This window comes from Babylonia areolata, chromosome 4, assembly GCF_041734735.1.
Source record: "Babylonia areolata isolate BAREFJ2019XMU chromosome 4, ASM4173473v1, whole genome shotgun sequence".
Classification (NCBI taxonomy): Eukaryota; Metazoa; Mollusca; class Gastropoda; order Neogastropoda; family Buccinidae; genus Babylonia; species Babylonia areolata.
Genome location: NC_134879.1, coordinates 8,298,425 through 8,323,043, shown reverse-complemented (window position 1 = coordinate 8,323,043; position 24,619 = coordinate 8,298,425). Strand labels below are relative to the sequence as shown.

At 39.3% G+C, this 24,619-nt stretch overlaps 1 protein-coding gene across 1 annotated transcript in view; it reads left to right on the top strand.

Annotated features, from left to right (window-relative positions):
- LOC143280822 (alpha-soluble NSF attachment protein-like) overlaps nucleotides 1–24,619 on the top strand; it is a 34,673-nt gene that overhangs the window by 2,883 nt on the left and 7,171 nt on the right. Inside the window, exons 3-7 of the mRNA XM_076585522.1 lie at nucleotides 11,186–11,302; nucleotides 15,784–15,830; nucleotides 16,770–16,847; nucleotides 19,213–19,268; nucleotides 21,775–21,859. Of these exons, the coding sequence (XP_076441637.1) occupies nucleotides 11,186–11,302; nucleotides 15,784–15,830; nucleotides 16,770–16,847; nucleotides 19,213–19,268; nucleotides 21,775–21,859 (383 nt within the window). The remainder of the gene's footprint in view (nucleotides 1–11,185; nucleotides 11,303–15,783; nucleotides 15,831–16,769; nucleotides 16,848–19,212; nucleotides 19,269–21,774; nucleotides 21,860–24,619) is intronic.

Genomic DNA, 24,619 nt, shown 5'->3' with positions numbered 1-24,619 from the left:
ATGTGAATGCCCATTTGTTATATAACCTTAGGAGTTTTATTGAAGAGACATTTCATTACTCAGTTAATGTCAAGTTAAAACTATCAAATATGGATATATTATTTGGAGTAAAAAATGATCCGCATATGAAGGGAAATTATCACTATATCAGTCTATGTATCTTAATTGGCAAAATGTCTATGTTACTAAATGGGTGAGGAGACAGACAAGGGAAGAAATATTTAGCAAGTTCAGTCTTCAGTCTCTCACTCTCTCAGTAAACAGAAACAGAAAAACAGACACAAGGAATTTTCCCCTGAGCCAAATATAATTATTAAGACAAAAAAAAAAGAAAATGTTTTTTATTCACTCATGCACACTTCCACCTGGAAACAAGTTAATTATGTTGTTTTTTTTTAAAGACAGGAACAAATGTCTTGACTGTCACAAGTCAGTTCTCTCTGTGCACAACTTGATCCTATCCCAGGATCGCCTCAGTCCTAGGCCGGCCAGTTAGTTTACTCACAGTAGTGTCGATGTCCACCCCACTCACTCGAGGGAAACTCGGGCTCCTCCTCCTCAGTGAACATTCCAGTTCCACAAGGTCCCTCCACTCTGTGGCCGGTCAACATGGAGCCCTGGCAACACTTTTTCCATGTTTCAGCTCTTGGCACACTCCATTTAAACTGATTATTCCTTCCGACACACTGAATGAGCATCCAGCTAATCCTCAATGTTCCCCCTTCATTTACTGTCCCCTTATTTTATTTTCTTATATTTGCTATTCTTTCACATGCATTCATACTATTTTCCAATTAGCAATACAATATTCATTTATGAGTCACTACATCTTATAAATTACACAAAAAAGTATTAATTTATCAAAAAGCAAACATTTCAAAACCAACAGCAAAAACTACTAAATTCTCAAACTATTCAATCATAAGTTGAATTCCAAATAAAAATAATCCAGCAACCAATCATTGAATAAACAATGAAATAAAAACTTAATTTTTTTCCCACCAGATGTTCGGAACAGTCAAGGCACACAGACACACATCACTCAAGCTCTGATGCATTCAGACTGACGTTACAGCACATACATATACATACACACACACATGAACATGCACAGCTCACGATTCACCCACACTTACCATGTTAAAAACATTTTCACATTCATACAGGTATTCTAAATGTACACACACAAAAAATTCTCGTTCTTCCTCTGGCCACCGGCATTCGAAACTCACTCTGTCATATTCCCCTCTTCCCAGGGTGAAAAAAAAAAAAGAAACGAAGTATTCTTTTTTTTTTCAGGAAATATACAAGGAGTTTTAAACAGAAAATGCCAAACTCACAGCAAAATAAATCAAATAATCTTGCAAGTGGAAGCAGACGACGCTTGTTGACAACAACTCACCCACACTCAAACATCGATGGAGACAGCAACCAGTGGACAAGTCGGTCAGCTTTCACCCTTCACACTGAACACTTTGTCTCTGCTCCATTGGCTCAACAGTATACTGCGACCGAAGAGGCAGACTGCGACAGTCACGCACCTGTTTCGTATATATCCATAAACCCTCTAAAGTGTGTTACGCACATAGCCATTCTGAACAACTAGGGTAGCAACACTATTTCAGGGGATCGACTGGTCTGCCACTGAACGAGAAAGCAGATCTGCCCACACATTACTTTCTCCCTGCACTCTTTGAATATCAAAACGAAATTCTTGCAAGGACAATGCCCAGCGCATGACACGGCTATTTGTATGGAACCCTGACATCAAGTAGTGAAGTGGAGCATGATTGACCTGTAAATGGAATGGCCGACCAAGGAGATAGCGAGACAGCTTTGACAACGTCCACACAACTGCAAGACACTCTCGCTCAATGGTACTGTATCGGCGCGGGTTTCCCAATCCAATAGTTTCCTGCTAACGAAAGAAATGGTGCAGAGTACCATCATACTCCTGTAACCGGACACCACCAATGCCAACAGAACTGGCATCTGTTTGAACCACAAAAGTTCTCGACAAGTCAGGTAGGCTGAGAACCGGTGCAGAAGACAGCAGTGACTGGATCTGACTCAAAGCCTGCGCACACTGTGAAGTCCAAATGAGTTGTTTTCCACGTTTCCCTTTCAGCAGATTTGAAATGGGCACAGTCAACTCGGCGAAGTTGGGAACATATCTTCGATAATATCCCAATAAACCAAGCAACGATCGAACCTGTTTCTTTGTAGTTGGTGTAGAAACCTGCAAAATCTTCTGCACTTTCCCCTGGCCTCAAGCAACCCTTTCCGACAGTGTGACCCAAGAACTCTAGTTCTTGAAATCTGGCACATACCTTTGAAGGTTGGACGGTGAGACCAAACCTCTCCAGAGTCTGTAAAACACCTCTGACATGATCAAGGTGACTGGACCAGTTGACGCTATCCACCAGGACATCATCAAAAAAATTCATGGCACTGAATCTTCCCAAGTTCAACATTTGCATCATTCTGGCAAATGTCGCTGGGGCTGAAACCAAACCAAATGGCATCCTGGTCCATTGGAATAACCCCAAAGGAGTCTGAAATGCTGTCTTGGGCTTATCCTCTGCCTTCACTCTGATTTGCCAATAACCTTTGGCAAAGTCTATCTTTGTGAAGTATACTGCTGAAGCCAGGCGAACGAACAATTCGTCAATACCTATGGACACAGATCGTTTTCTTTTCAATCGCCAAAGACGTGGAACAAGCTCCCTGATAACCTCCGTCACTCTGATTCCCTCGCATCTTTTAAATCTCGTCTCAAAACTCACCTTTTCCCTCAGCAATAAGTTCAATTGTGGCAGGTCCACAACTACATGCATGTATATGAATGTGTATTGTGTGTGCGTGTGTTTATGTAAGTTTGTGCCTGCCTATGTGTGCGTATTTGTTAGGGTAGCTGTTAGATACACATGTATGTTAAAATGTAATGCAGTGTGTGTGTGTGTGTGCGTGCGTGCGTGTGTGTGTGCGCGTACGTGCGAACGTGTGTGTGTGTGTGTGGTCACATTTTGGTGTGTGTATGTAACATAGATATAATGTTTTATGTTATCAAAAGCGTTTTTGTAAAGCACCTAGAGCAGATTTCTGGATAGTGTGCTATATAAGTATCCATTATTATTATTATTATTAATATCTGGAATGGGCTCAGCATCGAAGAGCGTTACCATGTTAAGAGCGCGAAAATCAATGCAAACCCGTGTAGACCCATCCTTTTTCTTCACCAAAACCACAGGAGCACAGTATGGAGATGAAGAAGGTTCTATGACACCCATCTCTAACATTGACCTAACTTCCTTCTCCAGAATCTCTTTGGAAGCAAAGGGAAGTGGATACTGCTTCCTGAAAACAGGTTCAGTCTGTTGGAGTCTAATTTCATGTTCTAAGTTTCTGGTAAAAGAACCAGGATCAGTCGTCAGAATAGAAGAACATGACAAAAAGACACTCTTCAATTGAGTCTTCTGAGTGTATGTCGTCAAAAACAACATCATCGATACTCTTTGAGTTGCCTCCAATCACCGTAGGGAGTGGAAGAGGATCAGATTCCTCAACTGGAAGAAGAGCTGTGGCTTGTGATGCTTCAAACACCTTTGGTTCATACATAGGGCCAAGGATACTGGACCACTCAATCTGCTGAGTTCCACTATTTGTACCATCTGAACAGTCAGAGAAGAACTCCCTGTGGCAACATCAGATTTGATGATATCTGCAGAGTCAGGACGGCGAATGTACCTTTTCAGCATGTTTGCATGAAACACATTTTTCTTACCGTTCATGTTGATTCTGTAATCTGACCTGAAGACTTCAACCACAGGAAATGGTCCTTTCCACATCATGAGTAGTTTATTGGAATCGGAAGGAAGCAAAACAAGCACCTCGTCACCCACTTCAAACTTCCTGTCAACAGCTTTCCTGTCATGGTACTTTTTACCTTTCTGTTCAGCAGCCTCCAAGTTTTCAGTGACCAACTCACATGCATCAGCCAAGAAATTCTTGAGGTCAAATACATATTGATATAGGGTCTTGTCCTCAGTGGCGTTTGGTGAGCTTGACCAAGAAGATGCCAACAAATCCATAGGACCACGAGCTCTGTGTCCAAACAAAAGTTCAAACGGGGAGAACCCGGTCGATTCACAAGGGACCTCTCTGCATGCAAAAAGAACAGCTGGTAAGTACCTGTGCCACTGTTTGGGTTGTCTCTGAATGACCTTCTTAAGGATTGTTTTCATAGTTCCATGGAACCTTTCCACAACGCCATTAGACTGCGGCTGATAAGGTGAAGTACGCACACCCTTGATGGACAGTAACCGAAGGATCTCATCCATCATCGCAGAGGTGAACTGCGTTCCCCTATCAGACTGAATCTCATCAGGGAATCCCATGCAAGAGAACATCTTTAAAAGCTCTTCTGCAACTGACACGGTATCAATGTTCTTAAGAGGAACTGCTTCTGGATACCTGGATGTGACATCAATCACGGTAAGGACATAGCGATGCCCATCTTCAGAAGGTGGACTGATGGGACCAACCAAGTCAACTGCTATTCGTTTGAATGGCTCTGTGATCCTTTCAACCTTCTCGAGCGGAATGCAAGGGACTCGTCCTTTTGCCACAAACTTTTGGCAAAGGTCACATGACCGACAGTAATCCTTGACATCCTTGTGTACACCAGGCCAAAAAAAAAAAAAGGAATAAATCCTGCAGATAGTTCTACGTACTCCTCCATGACCTGTGAACAGTGTGTCATGCGCAGCCAACAATACAGTTTTGCGCAAAGGCTTTGGCACAACAATCTGATAAATCTCGTCCACATCACCATGTAAGTACCTTCGCATCAAGATACCATTTCGAATGACGTAATAGGGCATTTTATTGGAACCATGTTTCACACCCATCTGTGCCATTTGAAACAAATGACCTAAAGACTGATCTCCTTTCTGAAGCCGAGCAAGTTTATCTTTGTCAATAGACAAGTGTTCCAGCATGACTGATTCAAGAGGTACTAGCTTTTTTCCAGCTTTCTGTGACTGAGCATGAGTCAAAACATTACTTGTTCCGGAAACATCCAGTGTGTGAAGAACAGGTTGAATGTCCCGGTCTTCCACAACACCAAGAAACAGACCAACTGAAGCAGTACAGTTGTCTGATTCCTTACTTTGGAAAACAGAAGTCCAGGTACCAACAATAATGTCTGCAACTGGATCTTCCAGCACACAGCACTCCAAGGGACCTGAATGCAATGGAGTATCCACCTGTACAACCGCCAAGGGATAAACTTCCACTCGACCACCGAAGGTACGCACTGCCTGAGATTACCCAGAAACTGATCTGGCATGACAAGTGACCTCCTGACACCTGCAACATTAGCTCCTGAATCCCTTAGAACTGAAACATGCTTGCCATTGACCAAGCCTTGTAACAACGGGTATTCCTTCTCAGACACGGCGATACAACCACTGACTAGAATGCCGGTGACTGGTTGATCTTTTGCACAGTTCTTTCCTGAAACATGAAAACGAATGTCAACCTGTGTAACAGCAGCACTAGCTGACTTGGGAGTAGGGCAGTATTTCCTCAAATGGCCAAATCCTCTACAATGCCAACACTAAGAAGGTCGTGTAATTCCACACCTGTGAATTCCATGGGGAATTCTACTCCTGTCACCCGAACAAAATCCTCATTCAGATTTATCGAAATCTGGCACAGAAGTTTGAGACATGCCTCCATTGCTAGAGTTCGGACTTCCTCGACCTCCTCTCCCAAAGTTCTTCAATCCTTGTGCATGTCTGGGAAACTGCCCCATACCATTATCATAGACACATGATCGATCAGGAACAAACGCACTTGAACCTTACCAGGATGTGCCAAACGGTAGTTTTCAGCTTGGCGAGTAAGGTCTTTGACAGTTTTGCAGTCCCGTTCCCGGAGAAATGCCGCCAAATCCTGAAAAACACATGCCAAAAACTGTTCTGCCAACATGAAGTCAAAAAGATCTTCATAAGTCTGACGAACATCAGCAAGAGCCAACCAACGAGTTAGAAGATGTGTCAGTCATGTTGTAAACGTTGGGAAAGATTCATCTGCTTCAGGTTTAGCACTACGAAACTTCTCCCGAAAGCCATCTTTTGAGCACTGAAATTTCAGCAAAAGTTCTTCCCGTAGGCTCTCATAAGTCATAGTACCTGAAGAAAACAAAGAGTGATACAAAGAAAGAGCAGTCCCCTCCAGATAAGCAGACAAATAGATCAGCTACTCAGACGAGGGCCATTTGTTAGTCTTCATGTGCGTTTCAAAAAACTGTCAATATCACCCTTCTCTTCCTTGAATACAGGAAGTTTAGGATACTGGGGTCGAATCCCACCTTGGGCTCTATTGCCAGGCAAGGAAGAAGCAGAAGCAGAAGTTTGGAGCTCGAGTTTTTTCATATCCAATTCATATTGTCTTTGTTTGTCTCTTTCTTCTGCCTCCAACTTGACTAACAATCTGTTCTCATGCCTTTCCTCTCTTTCTCTATCTGCCTTTACTTTTTCTTCAAATTTTTCAAGATGAGCAGTCACAATTTTTTGTAATTTCTCCCCAGTGAGCCCTAGCTTTTCACCTGCCTCATTGAATTGAAAGGTTGGATCCATCGTCCCTGTGTCACTGAGGTGAGTACGGTCCAAATCTGACTTGGACATGACGAAAAGAAGTTAAGAAAAATTAAACAGTAACTGGAAATATTGGAATAACAACAGTAGCACAAGTAAAATCCTGCGCCGATGAATTACAGGTATCAAACAAACAACCTTAACACAATAGTCAAGTTTGGTAACCAGTCAGTGGTAAGAAGAAACAAAAAGCCTCCAGTTAATCAATATCAGGAGGTTAATAAATTATCCACAATTATGGGAAGCAACCACGTTTGACTGCCAATCAAGAAAAATACAATACAGTTATTCTCTCCTACAATTACAATTGAACAAGAAAATTAGCTGACCTGAGTGAGCACTCCAACAGTTCAACTTTTTTTAAAAGACAGATTATGATATGGAAGAGAAACAAAATTAAATTGAATAATAGCACATCAGCAAGAAAAAAAATTGCATGGAAAGAAAAGCAAATGTGGCTTGTACCCTATTGATAACAAACCAAACACGCATGGCTCAGGGGTAAACACAAACAAGAAAAAAAATAAATTCTACCAGATAACTAGATAGAAAACAAAATTAATGCTATGGAAGCAGGAAGATTAGGTTACACAAACACTAGTCCTTCACATATAGTAAAAACTTATAAAAGTAGAAGCTGAAGATGAATTCTAGTCAAATTAACCACACATTCACACAAAACGAAAATATAAAAGATTTTCTAAATAGTTTACAAGAGAAAAAGTCCAAAAAACAAGTTAAAGATTGCCAAAAGAGACAGCTTATCAATAATAAAGAAATATTTCCGAACAAGATGATTTATCAAATGATGAAAATTACAAGATTTCCAACAGAGAACTCACTCGTGAATGGTGCAGTGGCCTATCTTAATGCATGCATAACTAACAGCCTACTCAAAGAAAACAAGTCGGGGTCGCCAGTGTTACTAAGTGGGTGAGGAGACAGACAAGATAAGGGAAGAAATATTTAGCAAGTTCAGTCTTCAGTCTCTCACTCTCTCAGTAAACAGAAACAGAAAAACAGACACAAGGAATTTTCCTCTGAGCCAAATATAATTATTAAGACCAAAAAAAAAAAAAAAAAAAAAAAAATGTTTTTTTCATTCACTCATGCACACTTCCACCTGGAAACAAGTTATTTTAATTATGTTTGTTTTTTTTTAAGACAGGAACAAATGTCTTGACTGTCACAAGTCAGTTCTCTCTGTGCACAACTTGATCCAATCCCAGGATCGCCTCAGTCCTAGGCCGGCCAGTTAGTTTACTCACAGTAGTGTCGATGTCCACCCCACTCACTCGTGGGAAACTCGGGCACCTCCTCCTCCGTGAACATTCCAGTTCCACAAGGTCCCTCCACTCCATGGCCAGTCAACATGGAGCCCTGGCAACACTTTTTCCATGTTTCAGCTCTTGGCACACTCCATTTAAACTGATTATTCCTTCCGACACACTGAACGAGCATCCAGCTAATCCTCAATGTTCCCCCTTCATTTATTGTCCCCTTATTTTATTTTCTTATATTTGCTATTCTTTCACACCACTCATGCATTCATACTATTTTCCAGTTAGCAATACAATATTCATTTATGAGTCACTACGTCTTATAAATTACACAAAAAAGTATTAATTTATCAAAAAGCAAACATTTCAAAACCAACAGCAAAAACTACTAAATTCTCAAACTATTCAATCATAAGTTGAATTTCGAATAAAAATAATCCAGCAACCAATCATTGAATAAACAATGAAATAAAAACTTAATTTTTTTCCCTCCTGATGTTCGGAACAGTCAAGGCACACAGACACACATCACCCGAGCTCTGATGCATTCAGACTGACGTTACAGCACATACATATACATACACACACATGAACATGCACAGCTCACGATTCACCCACACTTACCACGTGCAAAACATTTCACATTCATACAGGTATTCTAAATGTACAAAAAAATATATATATTCCCGTTCTTCCTCTGGCCACAGGCATTCAAAACTCGCTCTGTCACAGTCTATAAGTATTGAAGAAAAAAAACAAAAAAACACACACAAAAAAAAAAAAAAACACCCCCCAAAAAAACAAACAGATTCAGCTTTACCCTTTCAATATATTTTTAAAAAGAAAATGAAATTAAGAAATGTATCAGGCTGAAGTAATACTGATGTTGGTGAAATGTAATACAAATCAAAAATACAAAGAACGTAAATAACGCTTTACAGCAACGCATGTGTACATGTGTTTACTTATTCGCCAAGGGAACTTTACCCCCCAACCTAGAGCGTGCAAACACACACACACACACACACACACACACACACACACACACACACACTCACATATTTGCCAAGGGAACTTTACCCCCCAACCTAGAGCAAGGCCATCTTTCACTTCTTAAAAAATATTTTTATGGAAGCTGTGAGCAAGTTTGGTTCAGGACACCATGGGTCATTTGACTTGTTCACCTCAAATCAATGGGTCATTTTCAAAACTGATGCCGTAATGGGTCTGGAAACAATCCTACCATTGGCACCCCATTGGTCCATCCCACACCCACACAATCTGTATCTGTTAGATATATATATATATATATAATTCTGTTAGTAGTATCTCTTCAATGTATCCACAGACACAACATGGTGAACTAACATTTCTGTCCCTGAATGTGTGTGGATTTCGGTCATGTCTGCAGTACAGGGAGTTCGTAGATTATGTACAACAGTTCGATGTCATTGTGTTCTTGGAAACAAAGACTGATGACATTGATAACTCTTTGTGTCACGTTGTTTTGAGAATTTGGGATATTATATTTAGCTGTTTAACCGTTCTTGTCTTTCCAACCGCTGTTCAGGTGGAATTGGAATTGCAGTCAAATCTAACATAATCTCTGATGATGTACATATTTTACCTTTTAATTGATTAATGATTATATTTATATAGTGCTGAATCTTGTGCAGAGACAAATCAAAGTGCTTTTGCACCAGTCATTCAAACGCATGCATAACTCTAAAACTGGAGGGAAAAAAAAACAACAAAAAACAAACAAACAAACAAACAAACAAACAAACAAAAAAACAAAAAACTGAAGACAAGGAAGAGGCAGGGAGGGGAGGCTGTTTTGGGAAGAGGTGGGTTTTAAGGTCAGACTTGAAAGAGCTGAGTGTGGAGACCTGACAGAGCGAAAGAGGAAGTTCATTCCAATTTCAAGGTCCAGAGACAGAGAAAGAATGGCGGCCATCAGTTGAGTGTTTGAATCTGGGTATGGGTAAACAGAGTGGATCCAAAGCCGATCGTAGAGAGCGAGATTGAGTGTAGAGGTGAAGGCAGCCACAGAGATAGGAAGGGGCAGAGTTGTGAATACATTTATAACATAGAGTGCTGATCTTGTACTTTATTCTGTGTGAGACAGGGAGCCAGTGGAGATGTTGCAAAAGAGGAGTGATGTGCTCAGATCTTTTCTTTCCGAGGACGAGTCGGGCAGCAGAGTTTTGTATGCGCTGAAGGGACTGAATGAATGAAGCAGGCAAACCAGACAATAGGGAGTTAAAGTAGTCAAGACGAGAGAGAATGAGAGAAACGACAAGTCTATATGTTGCATCAGTGGACAGATATTTCTGGACGGAACTGATGCACTGCAATTGACAGTAGCAGGATTGACATGTCTGACTGATAAATTTTTGTATGGACAGTGTGTTGTCAAGGACAACACCGAGGTTCCTGACTGAACTGGAAAGAGGGATGGATGTACTGCCTAGTTTGATTGTGTCAGTTGTGATGGAAGACAGTTTTTGTTTAGTTCCAACAATCATTGCTTCAGTTTTGTCCGCATTCAGCTGTAACTTACAGGTGGTTGTGTTGCATGGTTGTTGTTTTTTTTTAAAAAGATCTGTAATGGGATATGAAAAAGACTGTTTAATTGATGGTGTGTATGTGAAATGGCAGGGTGCTTTGTAAGGATGCAATTTGTCTGACGTGAGTTTGTTTGTCCAAACACCAAACACGTGGGAACACCGTGGTATGCAGTGGATCCAGTTTATTTGCACAGTGGACAGTATTAGTAGTAAATTACACAACAAACCCTCTGCAATCAAGAAAAAGAAAACAACTATTTTCTGTGTGTACCATGAGGTGGGGGAGAGAAGTGAACAGGACTTAATTTCAAGCAATGCATGTAATGTGAATTGTAAAAGCACAGCATCAGTGAACTGTCTTAAATAAGATAAAGGGGAGTGACTCTGTTCTGTTCCAAATAAGTTATCTTTCTTCAGAGGTTTCGAAGAGTGTGTTTGAAGGTAGGGAAATTCATCAAAATTGGAAAGATCACATAATGATATGGTCATTGCTTATCTGTTTTTATCACCAGTTTCAGTGTTTTAATTGCTGTTCAAGTTTTAATTTTGTTGTATAATTCAGTCGATGTTATTCTGTATCCTCCATGCCCCAGTAGGGGTCAAAGGATTAAATATTCTTGATTCTCTTGATTCTTAAAAATAATCTTATAGCATTCTATATTCTATATTGCAGTGGCAGGAGAGGCATTCTGCAAGGCTGCAGAACTGCAGTTATCACTGGGCAGCAAACACGAGGGGGCCACACACTATGTAGATGCTGGAAACTGCTATCGCAAAGGAGACGCCAATGGTAATTTTTTTTTTATAGGATATTTCACTGTGAACAGTGTGTCTTTGTAATGATATTGTTACAGTCGTCTTGTGCATGTATGTGTATGTATTATGTTTGTGTTTGTATATGTGTGTGCATGTGTGTGTCTTCCCTGGGAATTCTTTATCAACACTAAACATTTTGCTTTAAAATATTTTCTATAAAATAATAAATGTATCTCTTTCCACACATTCAATTCATAATGCCAGAACACTTCTTGCAAGGGGACAATGAAGCAATAAATCTTTCAATAATCATTTTACTGTTTCATTTTTATTTCTTGTTCACAAAATTGTCTAGCACTTTTATTTTTTACCCTTATCTCACAAATTGATTCGTTGACTAACAGCAGTCATTTAGTCAAAACATATTAATATTAGTATGGGAATTACATTGATGCATGCAAGCTGCAAGGAGCAGCAAAATTCTGCTGTGTAATAGGACATAAATATAGATATATATATTTATTATGCAAAATAGATAATTATATTTTCTTTTCTTCTCCTTAACCTCTTCAATGCCCCATGATGTATATACATAATAAGAAATGCTCCGCTTCTTGCCCATTGACATATATATATATATATATGTGTGTGTGTGTGTGTGTGTGATCATCATTTCTGGGTTGTTTTTTTACAGTTTTATTTTAAAGTTCATGTGTCCCAATAACCACTAGTCAGAAAGTTTGATATGTCTTCTTCAGTTATCCACAAGGAGCAACAGCTAATCACACTCTGCATGACAATATCTGGATGTTATTGTCAGTACCCCTCTCACGATGATTTCAAAATGGTGAACAACAAACTTACCTGTCCATAGTGGCTTGAAACAGTAGTGTTTTCCAACTGTAAAAAAAAAAAAAAAAGAAAAGATTTTGTCATCAAGGATATTGCAGAAACTTTAAAAGTCACTGATAATAATGAATTGAGTGCTAGGTGTGGCAAAACCTTGTTGAATGATTTGATTGATGTGACTGAATGTTGTTAGAATGATGATTTGCAGAGAGGAGGGAGGGTGGGGGTTGTTGGAAGAGCTGGATGTAGCCAGCAAAGGAGAAAAAGCAGAGGAGTCTGTGGTTGACCTAGAGTTGACCTCAAATACAAACCCTCCACTGAGTTATTAGGGCTGGGAGGGAGGAAAAGATTGATGAAGGGTGGTGAACAGTTTCATGGGAGTCATGAATTACATGTATGGCTTGGTATTAGAAAAGCACGCTTGCATTGATCAAATACCTATCCTCTACAGGCAAAATTATGAACAGTGTTCACCCCCTTTCCCCCCTGCACTGTGAGCCAACTGGGTCACTGTTAACCTCTTTGATACTGTCTGAAAGTGAGCATGAAGTGAGTGGGCGTGACACAGGCAGGAGCTGCAATTGAAGTACATGGATACATACAGTCATGGTGTCAAATGAACTTATATCAGAATTTGACAGTCATTACATGTTCTTTTTCAAAAAGTGTGGGTTATGTATACTTTATTGCAGTAGTTTACATGCTACTATTGCAGTTTCAAAACAAGAGAGGCAAGACCTTCAAGACTCACTTGTGATACACTTAAAAAAAAAAATTAAATCTAATCGTTAAAATGTGTTCAGTATTTGTTATTATAAAGCTTCGGGTTAAAAAAAGAAAAGAAAAAAGAACTAACCAGATTCGAACCCCGCGTGTTCGGGTGAGAAGAAACTGTCTTACCCATTACACTATCGTGGCTCCTTAACTGACATTCTAAAATTTAATATTTGAACATACTTTTTTAAAGGGTGATAAATCGATTGCAGTATTCTCAGTGAGAACGCTGTTTAAATCATATCATTCTGGTGTAACTCGGGCATTCAAAAAATCCGTGGTAAAGGAGACGTGGCTATTGCCGCAATCACACTGCAACATTTAGCCGTTTTCTCTAGATCTAGATAGATGTACAAGTTTAGTTACACCCGACGGGAATGTAGTACGACACGGTCGATTCATTTTCTCATTTATGTTCATTCTAGTTTTATAGTTTTAAAGTTGATATGAAAATTTAGTATTTTGTTAAACGAATAACATGTAGAGCCAAGTACAAGTACTTATAAACATCGTATGAAGTGAAAAGGACTTCATTTTGAGAAAAGTCAAGACTGGAAATTTTTACATTTCACTCAGTTCAGGGATATTAACTCGCATGGTTTACAGTTTTTAACTGTGAATTCCGACTGATTCTGTGGATATTTTTATGGCAGTTTGGGGCATAATCCAGTAAGTGATGAGGCGTTCACAAATCTTTCTTTGAATAAATATTTAACGGTCTCCTTGTCCAACTTTCCATCACATGTTATTGTGTATTGTCGATTGAATATAGGATTGATTGGGCAGGTCAACAACTTGAAACAAAATGGCGTCGTTCGCGAAGAATATGAGCATGCGCTTTGAATATGTATAATTATGTGTACATAATTGATTTTTACCCATGACCTTCAGGGCTCAGCCAATAGATCTATAAAGTCCACTCGTCCTATTGATTTTAGTATTTTTCAAAAAATACCACTTCGGCGAATGAACATAGTGAAAGCCCTGTACACTGAGAGTAAAACACACAAGCTTTTTATGTATTGAGCATAATTTCAAAGTGTAATGTTTAAGATGAGAAATATCAGTTCAAAGCAAGTAAGTCCCCTAGCATTAATTACAGAGTAAGTTCCCTTTTTTTACTATCTGCACCAAAGACATGCAAAATAAATATAATTTCCATGCTTAGCAAAAGAAGTTCTTGCTTGAACAAAAAAATTATAAAAATGACTGCTCTTGTTGTTATGTCAGAATATCAGATCAAAGTGCCAAGTTTAGAGAATTAAAAAAATATAAATATAACAGTAAATGCAGTTTGCATATAATTTGTCTTCTTTAAAAAAAAAAAATTGTGCCCATCCCAGAGGTGCAATATTGTTTTAAACAAGATGACTGGAAAGAACTGAATTTTTCCTATTTTTATGTCTAATTTGGTGTCAACTGACAAAGTATTTGCAGAGAAAATGTCAATGTTAAAGTTTACCACAGACACACACACACACAGACAACAGTTAAAACCTGTTTACACAAGTGAGTCAAAAATATTACCCTCTGCAACACAAAATCGCCTGGCAAATAAGTAGCACAAGTCATCCTGCTTTCTCAAACATGACTTGTTCAGGGCCAGATAATTTTGTAAAACAGAGCTCTTCTCTTGTCAGGGAATTTTGAGGATTCAGGGAATAGAGAACAAAAGTAAACTTTTTTTGTGAAGGAAAATTAATGTGGACTCTAAATTGAGGCCTTTTCCCAATTATTTTGAATGTAGAATAACTATTCAGGTATTTAAAAGTGAAAATGATTTTTATGCATTAAAAACAAAAGTCTATTTCCACTTCCACAGGGAAAATAAGCACCAAAAAAAACCCCAAGGGAAAATAAGCAAAAAAAACAAAACAAAAAAAAAGCTGGAAAAAGCATGTTTTCTGTCTCATTATACCAGTAGAAGAAAATAAAAGGGCTTATAAATTTATGTTAACAATCACAACTATTGTATCATACAAGTGAATTACTGTCCCAGCAATGACAGAAGTGGGCACAGTCAGGATAGAAAGTCCGTTATTTTCAGAAAGTGAGCAGTCAAGCTTTTCATACACCTAAGAGCATCCCTTTAGAGGAGAGAGCCCTTTAATTGTATTACTCTTCCTACTGGTTGTAACTGATCAGATAAAGTGTCTGCTGTGCATCTGGTTTGCCTCCTGTACAAAGAAATCAGTCAACTGATCAGTGACAAAAAGCATGAAAAAGTAAGAAACACATGATTCCTGTCTCTCATCTGTCAACCTTGGGTTTCATAGAAATTGTGGATTATTGACTGTCATTCCAGGCAACTGAACACTGTGAAATGACAGTTCACTGACAGAGGGGGCCATGCCCCCTTCACACCCACTGCCAGACCTTCAACCTGTCGCCTTGCACCACTCCTCTATCTCCTCCCGCTCTTCTTAAATTACATGAAAGTACTATGCCATTAGAAAAAGACCTGATTTGCACTCAGTCTAAAGGCTTGCTTTTTGGGGGGAGAGGGGGTGGGGTGGGTGGGACTTGGGGAGGTAAGGGTGGGATAGAGGTTAAATGATGCTTTTTCCTTTTTTTTATTTAATTGTTCAGAATCACATGTGAGCCTTGAAGACTTTGCCTTGCTTGTTGTTAACAGTTGCTTACTGATTTATCAGGATTGTGAAGTTTGTTCGTGTTTGAAGAGATACCAGTGGTGGAGGAACAGTCCATAGTATCATGTTCAACTAAGTGTCTTTTTTGATCTGTTATTCTTGTTGAAATGTAGTTTTATCGTTGTGCTTATATGTTATTATAATAATTATGATTGTTATATTTTCTTTGTAATAGTAACTATATAGTACTGTATATTGTCAGTTTTCAACACTCAATATTTTTATGCGTTTTGCTTTCCAGAGGCTGTCAACTGTATACAAAAAGCCATTGAAATCTATACTGACATGGTAAGAGAGATGGACAGAGTGTGCAGGTGTGTGGGGGGGTGGGGGGGGGGGGGTTAGGAGGGGTGGAGACAGATGATGACAGTGCATAATACATTATTGAGTTTTTGGCAGATAAAAGCTGATGGCTAACATGTATTGGAATTGTTGATCAACTGCAATCCAAATATCATTCTTACTGCTTTACTATAAAACTGACACCATGGATGCAGAAGGTCATTCCAGTTGAGTGATTTGAGAATTACATTTTAGAATCAGGTAAAATAGTATAGTTTTAAATATTGTGCAGTTGTTTATCATGAAAAGAGACATGCATTGCTGTGTTTGTTTTCATCAAACAGTATTTATTTTTATTTGATGTGCACTTGATTGTCACTTTAAGAAATACTGTCATTGTTTAGACTGTACAAAAACATAAACTACAGATTGAAATAGAAAGAAGGGAAGGTGAAGGCAGAGAAATCAGAAATTGCAGTGACTGCAGTATGGGAACTGTTGAAATGAATCTCATTTTGTTTGAGAGTCACAAATTTTGATCAGACAAATTATCAGTGTTCGGTTTATGCAGTTCATTTTGTCCTGGGAAGAAAACCCAGCCTAAAGAAAATCACAAAATTTCAAAAGGGTGTGTAACATGTCTTTACATCTGGAACATACATGTCAGTATACTGCATTTTGATTTATTTCAAAAGGATGTGTAACATGGCTTTACATCTGGAACATACATGTCAATATACTCCATTTTGATTTATTTATCTTCAAATTATTATTCTTTATGTAAGTTTATTCAGGAATTATATTTGGTACGTTTTTATGCTTGTTTCAGTAGTTGGGTTGAAACTGTGATTCAGTGTGTACATATTGTTATTGTATCCTCCACACTCCAAAAGGGGCAAAAGCATTACATTTCTTCTTTAAATCTTTGTACATTTTGCATTGCAGGGTCGATTCACAATGGCGGCCAAACACCATATCACAGTGGCAGAGATTTATGAGTCAGAACTTGCTGATATGGAAAAGGTGAACCTTTGTTTCTTGTTGATTGAACATGGGTGAATTGATTTTATATCTAGTTGAGTGTGTGTTTGTATCATGTGTGTGTGTGTTTGTGCGTGTGTGTGTGTGTGTAATTTTATTTTGATTTTGAAGTTATAATTCTAATCTATATGTACCTATGATAAGCTCTCAGTGGTTGACCTGTGTATTGGGCTAATGCATAATGTCAGGCATCTGCTTCCTTAAAAAAAAAAAGAAAGAAAGAAAAAAGAACAGATGTGGAATTATTTACAAAGCCATCTCTCTTTGTTTCAAGTCCATTGAGGCTTCTGGTCCACGGTATCTTTCTCATCTCATTCATCCTTACATACCCTCACACCAACTCTGTTCTTCTTCTGACACCCACATGCTTAGGATGCCCCCTGCTTGAACCAAAACATGTGGCCAACACAGTTTTTCAATCCAAGCCCCCATTCTTTGGAATCAGCTTCCTCAGTCTCTCCGTTACTCATCTTCGTCTTCGTCTTCGTCTTCCATCACAATTGACACAATCAAACTTGGCAGTACATCCATCCCTCTTTCCACGTCTGTCAGGAACCTCGGTGTTGTCCTTGACAATACACTGTCCATGCAAAAATTTATCAGTCAGACATGTCAGTCCTGCTACTGTCAACTGCGACGCATCAGTGCCGTCCGGAAATATCTATCCACTGACGCAACATCTAGACTTGTCGTTTCTCTCATTCTCTCTCGCCTTGACTACTGTAACTCTTTATTGTCTGGTCTGCCTGCTTCATCCATTCAGCCCCTTCAGCGCATACAAAACTCTGCTGCCCGACTCGTCCTCAGAAAGAAAAGATCTGAGCACATCACTCCTCTTTTGCAACATCTCCACTGGCTCCCTGTCTCACACCGAATAAAGTTCAAGATCAGCACTCTATGTTATAGATGCATTCACAAAACTGCCCCTTCCTATCTCTGCGGCTGCCTTCACCTCTACACTCCATCTCGCTCACTACGATCGGCCTCGGATCCACTCTGTTTACGCATACCCAGATTCAAACACTTGACTATTGGCCGCCGTTCTTTCTCTGTTTCTGGACCTTGCGATTGGAATGAACTTCCTTTTTCGCTTCGTCAAGTCTCCACACTCAGCTCTTTCAAGTCTGGCCTTAAAACCCACCTCTTCCCAAAATAGCCTCCCTTGCCTGCCCTTCCTTGTCTTTAGTTTCTGCAGTATTAGAGTTATGCATGCGTGTGAATGACTGGTGCGAAAGCGCTTTGATTTGTCTCTGCACAAGATCCAGCGCTATATAAATACCATTATTATTATTATTTATTATTATTTATCTTCGCTGCTATCTTTCAAATCCAGTCTGAAGACACACCTTTTCTTCTCCTGAATAATTTTCAATAGCTCATCCCTTTCCAGTATGAACTAGAATGACTATTACTACAGTATTAGTGAGTGAGTGAGTGAGTTTTTATAGTTTCAGAAGTTGGTTGTATTTTTGATTGTGTACTATTTATGACTTGTGTGCTGTGACTTGTGTGTGTGTGTGCGCTTGTGTGTGTTGTTGTGGGGGGTGGGGGGGGGGGGGGGCGGATAAGAATTTTTAATAATGTTTGGTATCTTGTGTTCAATGTTTCCTTTTTGATATTTACATCCGTGTTCTGTTTGTAAATGCCTAGGGCTTATTTGGCGTAAATGCTCATAATAACGATAATAATGATAATGTGGTGTAGTGTATATTTATGGATTAGTCTGCATGCTTTAATGCTGCCTTGAAACTTAAACTGTGTGTTTGTGTGTGTGTGTGTGTATGTGCATGTGTGTGCATGTACGCATGTGTATGTGTGTGTATGTGTGCATATATATGTGTGTGTATGTGTGCATAAGTGTGTGTGCACGCATGTGTGTGTGCTTGTGTGTTTGCATGAAAGAGAAAGGGAGAAGGAGAGAGAAAGACAGGCAGGGAGAAGTACAGAGTACAGTGTAAAAGTTCAGATGACGTGTTGCGTGTTCAAGGCTGTGAAAACATTTCAGCTGTATTTCTTGGCATTGAAGAAAACAGGGCTACCCATGAAATGACAGAGTTTATAAAAATTTTTTATATGATACTCTGCTATTCCTTTTACCATAAGTGGATCTTGGTTAGCTTTTTTTTTTCTTTTTCTTTTAATGCATTATAGCTCTGTATTGAATGGTACTGGTCAAGGGCAACCAGAAAAAAAAATTCCAAGACTTTTACCAAATCCTAAAGGCCAAAATGTAGATTCTAAGACTTAACCAGCCTTTGAAATGGTTCTGTCATTTTTCAGAGACTTTTCCAGACTTCCATGAATGTGTTGTTATACGAACACTAGAACTGTACAGTGCATGTTGCAGGCAGTGGCCAATTACGAGCAGGCAGCAGATTACTACAAAGGGGAGGAGTCAAACAGGTGAGCACTGTGCAGGGTGCTGTCTGCCTCCACCATGAAGGCAGATTGTGATGCCACCTTAAATTTAACTTGTCAGTCTGAATTCAGGGCGAAGAAGAAGAGGATTAGAGCACAGGCATGTGAAAGGGTGGTAATATACTAAGGGAGGTCATTTACTTTTGGTTTGCACAGGACAGGAATCGAACTCCTGCCGGTCTGCACCAGTGGGTCAAGTCGAGTTTGTTAGATTTTTTTTTTTTTTTTTTTTTTTGCTGCCCCATCATCTGCGCCCTTTCAGTGGCATTACACCCACGCCGCTCATTTAGATTCCCCCATACACGGCCACACCCGGGTTCGTCCGTCGCAGTCCCAGCGTCGGCAGTCCACAGGGAACCATCGATGTTAGGTCGCCTGGAGGCCACACACCAGAGGAGACCCTGCACTGCTGCTGAGTCACTTCGGTGGTGTTCAGTGGTGCCTGTTCTGTTTTAACGTACTTAGGACACCACCTACTAAGCCCCCTACTAATGACAATCATGGCTTAGTCGCAGAGCCAGACTGAGTGAGCGTCTCTCCCAGAGTGGAGACCGCCACCACGTCCCTCAAACAACAGCCCCCCATGAATCCGCCGACACCGACGACATTGACAGGACTCCCCCCAAGCACGGAAGTGGAGGGGTATCGAAACTGAGGTCACCATGAGAGCAGGGCATGAAAGGTCACAGACTTTGAGACTATTTTGTTTATATTGGTGACGATGAAGGAGAAGGAGGATGATGATGATGATGACGATGTTGCTGTGGAAGTCCATTTTGGTTTGGGACTGCGTGACAAGGCTGTACCCTACGCTTCCTGTCATAATGATATCCCCGCGTTAACCAGGCCCGAGAGATACAGACACTTGCAGTGTTGGTCTGGTAATTAGAGCAACACACCCAAAGACGCATCCTTGAAGTGGATGACACTCGACTGTGTGGTCCCAGTCTCCCCATTTAAGCCCACAGCACACTCAACTCTGGGTAGGAGCCGGCCACGGGCCGAAAAACCCACCTCCGCTGGGATTCGAACCCACGTCCTCCCAGCTGTCAGTCCATGACGCTAACCACTTCGCCATGGCGGCTGGTAAGTTTGTTAGATTTAACATAATTTTGGGAACAGATAATTCTGTTAATTGATGGAGCACTTTGGAATGACACAGAAGAATTTTTGATACTGTCTCATACTGTTAAAGGCTGGAGCACTTTGATTTGATGTGGAAGAATATGTGATACTGTCTCATACTGTTAAAGGCTGGAGCACTTTGATTTGATGTGGAAGAATGTGATACTGTCTCATACTGTTAAAGGCTGGAGCACTTTGATTTGATGTGGAAGAATATGTGATACTGTTAAAGGCTGGAGCACTTTGATTTGATGTGGAAGAATGTGATACTGTCTCATACTGTTAAAGGCTGGAGCACTTTGATTTGATGTGGAAGAATATGTGATACTGTCTCATACTTTTAAAGGCTGGAGCACTTTGATTTGATGTGGAAGAATATGTGATACTGTCTCATACTGTTAAAGGCTGGAGCACTTTGATTTGATGTGGAAGAATATGTGATACTGTCTCATACTGTCAGCCCTTTTAGTGCCAAGCCCGTTTTATGTTCAGTGACAACTATTTGTCAAGGGATGGTTTGGTCATGATGGGTAATTATTTATAAAAAAAATATAGCATACAAACTACTAAAAGAAGGTATATGTATATATAATCTGTATGTTCCTGAAAGGAAAATGAACACTATCTATTGATGGCAATATAACATGAAATTGATGATTTTTTTATAGGAAAAATTCTACAATGACACAGAAGAAAATTTCTGTCCTGGAGCACTTTTTTGCACACCAGAAGGGGATGGAAATTTCCATCCTGGTGCACTTGAGGGGTAGAACGCTGGAGCACTTAGTTTGATGTGGAAGAACTTCCAGTACATTCAGTGTCACACTGTTTATTTTAGTATTTTGAGACAGGCAGAGAAAGACTAAGTGTGGACTTAAGGTGAAGATGGAGAGAAGAGGAATGGGAGGCTGTTGGAAGCAGATTTCTTATATTTGAATAATTATAAAGAAAAAAAAGTAAGATAAGTGCACAATGACACACACTTGATACATAATAAGTTAAAATGTTTCATCATTACGGGTACATAATGATGCTCCATGATTTCAATCATCTCTGTATTTCTTAACCATATGTAGCATGCATGTTTTAAATAATCTAGATTTTTACACATTTTATGAAAACATGACTCCTTTTATGAAGTGGTCTTTAATTGTTGGGAAGTCCATATTTAAAAAAAAAAAATTATGAATGATCTTTAACTGTTGGGAATGTTGTTTTTTGTTTTGTTTTTTTAATGAAATGGTCTTTAATTGTTTGGGAAGTCTGTAGTTATTTTATTATTTATTTATTTACTTTTAATGAAGTGGTCTATAACTTTTTGGGAAGTCTAGCTTGTAAAATATCTGCTCCGTTGTTTGTTGCACAGTTCAGCTAACAAGTGTTTGACAAAGGTAGCAGAATACTCGGCTCAGCTGGAGAACTATGAGAAAGCCATTGACATCTATGAACAGGTTGGTTTGAATGTTTTCTTGCTTATGCATTTCTCCCCCCAGATGCTTCTGCTACACCTCTGACAAAAGAGATCGGTGGATATCATAGTATCAGTGTTCAGTTTTCATCACATCTTGTTTGTTCATGTATCTTTTTTTTTTTCCTTTTTGACTCACTTGTGTAAACAAAGTGAGTATGCTATAATCCGGTGTTTGGTTGTCTGTGTGTGTGTGTGTGTATGTCTGTATGACTGTGTCTGTGATAAACTTTAACATTGCCATTTTCTCTGGAAATACTTTGTCAATACCAAATTTGGCTTAAAAATAGAAGGAAAAAATCTTCACAGTCATACCAATGATAGGTTGTAAGTCTCCTGAATTAAGCTGTGTTTCCCTATCAGTAACTATTTATTTGTTGAGGCTATTTCTGGATTCCGAAAACACCATATTACAGCATCCCATTTGCAGGAACGTAGGCTGTGCTTGGTAAGAAGACGGCATGACCTCGTTTTTCTTGTTCACAACTAAAATGAAAGAAATACAAATTCTGGACAGAACATATACAGTGACACTAATTACACTATTGACGTGTTTACTGTATATAAATATTCTGTTGTGGACACTGAATTAACTCTATGGAGATGTAGTTAAATAGTTCATGTAGTTTTGCTGTGACGGGCAAATATGGACATATTTGAAAAATTCAACACACTTTCACACAGAGACGAAGACATACAAATTATATATCACAAGAAAGTTTACAATCTCTTCTTTTAACATTTAAAAACAGTTTTCTCATTAAATGCTGCTAAATATTTATTTTTTTAATATTTTAAATTATGTCACTAAATACTGAAAAACAAAAAAGAAAAATAGGTATACTGTATTCACCAGGCATGTCATATCCATCAGCTAATCCACAAGGCAGCATAAGATGATTTTCTCACACAGTAAGGTTCCCTGATTCTCATGAATCAGTTTGAAGTCAAATGTTGCACAACAAACTATTAAAAAAAAAAAGAAAAAAAAGAAGAAGATCACAACACTGGAAAGACAGAAAACGCAAAACCATACAAATCCATCACTTGAAAAAAAGAAAAAAACAACAACCCTATTTACACATTTCTGCTGCAGCTAGATTATTATTTGCTGTAGTCCTTGACTGTGTGGAACACCTCAAAGCATGGAACAGCACAGAGGGGCACTTTACACTGTTTGCACATGATTGTTGTGGCTTTTTTCACCTCTTGACGTGACGCTCCTTGTGTTTTGTGTTTGGTGTAACATACCTTGCACCCTCTGTGTGTTTTCCTGGTCTGCTGCTCCTTGGTGGTGGAATGTAGGCCAGTGACTGCCTGGCCTCAGTCTCCCCATGTCTGCTCCTGTGTCTGGCAGATCTCCTCCTCATGCGTGTAAAGTGTTTTGAATTTCTGTAACAGACAATGCTGTCATAAGAAAAAAAAGAAGAAAAAAAGAAGAAAAGCTTTTGCATGTATTGGAGAAAAAAAAGAAAAAAAAAGGCAACCCCCCCCCCCCCCCCCCCCCTCCCAAAACAAATGCAAAATAAACATCAATAATATTACACAGCATAATAATTCAGTAGTGACAGTATAAATAACACACATGCACAGACACGCCCACACATAGTACACTGACACACCCATTGCACAGACAAACAATTTAATAAGTGCACGCACAGAAAATGATAAGTTTACATTAATCTATACAAATTATTCATTAAAATTTGTAAAATCAACATTATTTACACAAGAAATAAATTAGCAAAGTATCAAATTGTAAACACCTCAACAGGAGTGGGCGTGTCTGGAGAGTCCTGGGGTCCCAGTGAAAGGTGCAGCCAGTGGGAAGTTTGTCAGGTCTTTCACCCACTCATACAAGTACTCTTGTTCCTCATCGTCAATATCTACAGTCATCAAGTCATCTTGTCTTGCAGTATGACTGTCACATGTCACTGTCGATTTCTGTCTCAGCATCATAGGGGTCAGTCAGCAAAGTTTCGTCGTCACTTTCAAAATCATCATCTGGTACTAACTGAATATCATTATCATCAGAAAAATCATCAGAGAATTCGTCACCAGTGTCTAGGAGGTCACGTTCAATGCCTGACCCTTCTTCTGTCACAATTTTGACAGCCTCACACAGGGAGTACGTCCGCTCCACTGCCATGTTTGTTGTGTAAGCATCGCGACCCCTGACCGGGTCAAGAAAGATGTAGGAAAAAAGCCTTTCATGTAGTTAATGGTCAAGGGGAAATAACTCAATTTTTCCTAGACTGGTCCCTCAAGACAGCCTGATTAGTTTCCCTTCATTTGAACACTGCTGAGTGTATGGAAAAAAATTCAGAGATTCGTCGTATCTTACACTTTAGCATGTCGTTCTGTGTGGGAGGAGCACCGGCGCTGAAGCTCCAGCTCATCTCCAGTGAGTTAACTAGAATGAAGAGAAAAGAAAAATTGAATCGACTATTTCAATGAGTTTCAGTCAGCCTTGTCTAGCTGGTCTGTGCAGATCTTTTTTTTTTCTTGCTCGCAATTAAAAGAACAGCAGTACAAATTCTGGACACAACACATATAGTGACACAGACTACATCATCGACATGTTGACTGCATTTGAATATTTTTAAGTGGATACTCAATTAACTAGAATAAACATAAAAGAGAAATTGAATTGACCGTGTTGTACTTTCCCAGCGAGTATAACTAAATTTGTCCTACATCTATCTAGATCCAGAAAAAATTAAAAGAACAGCAGTATAAATTC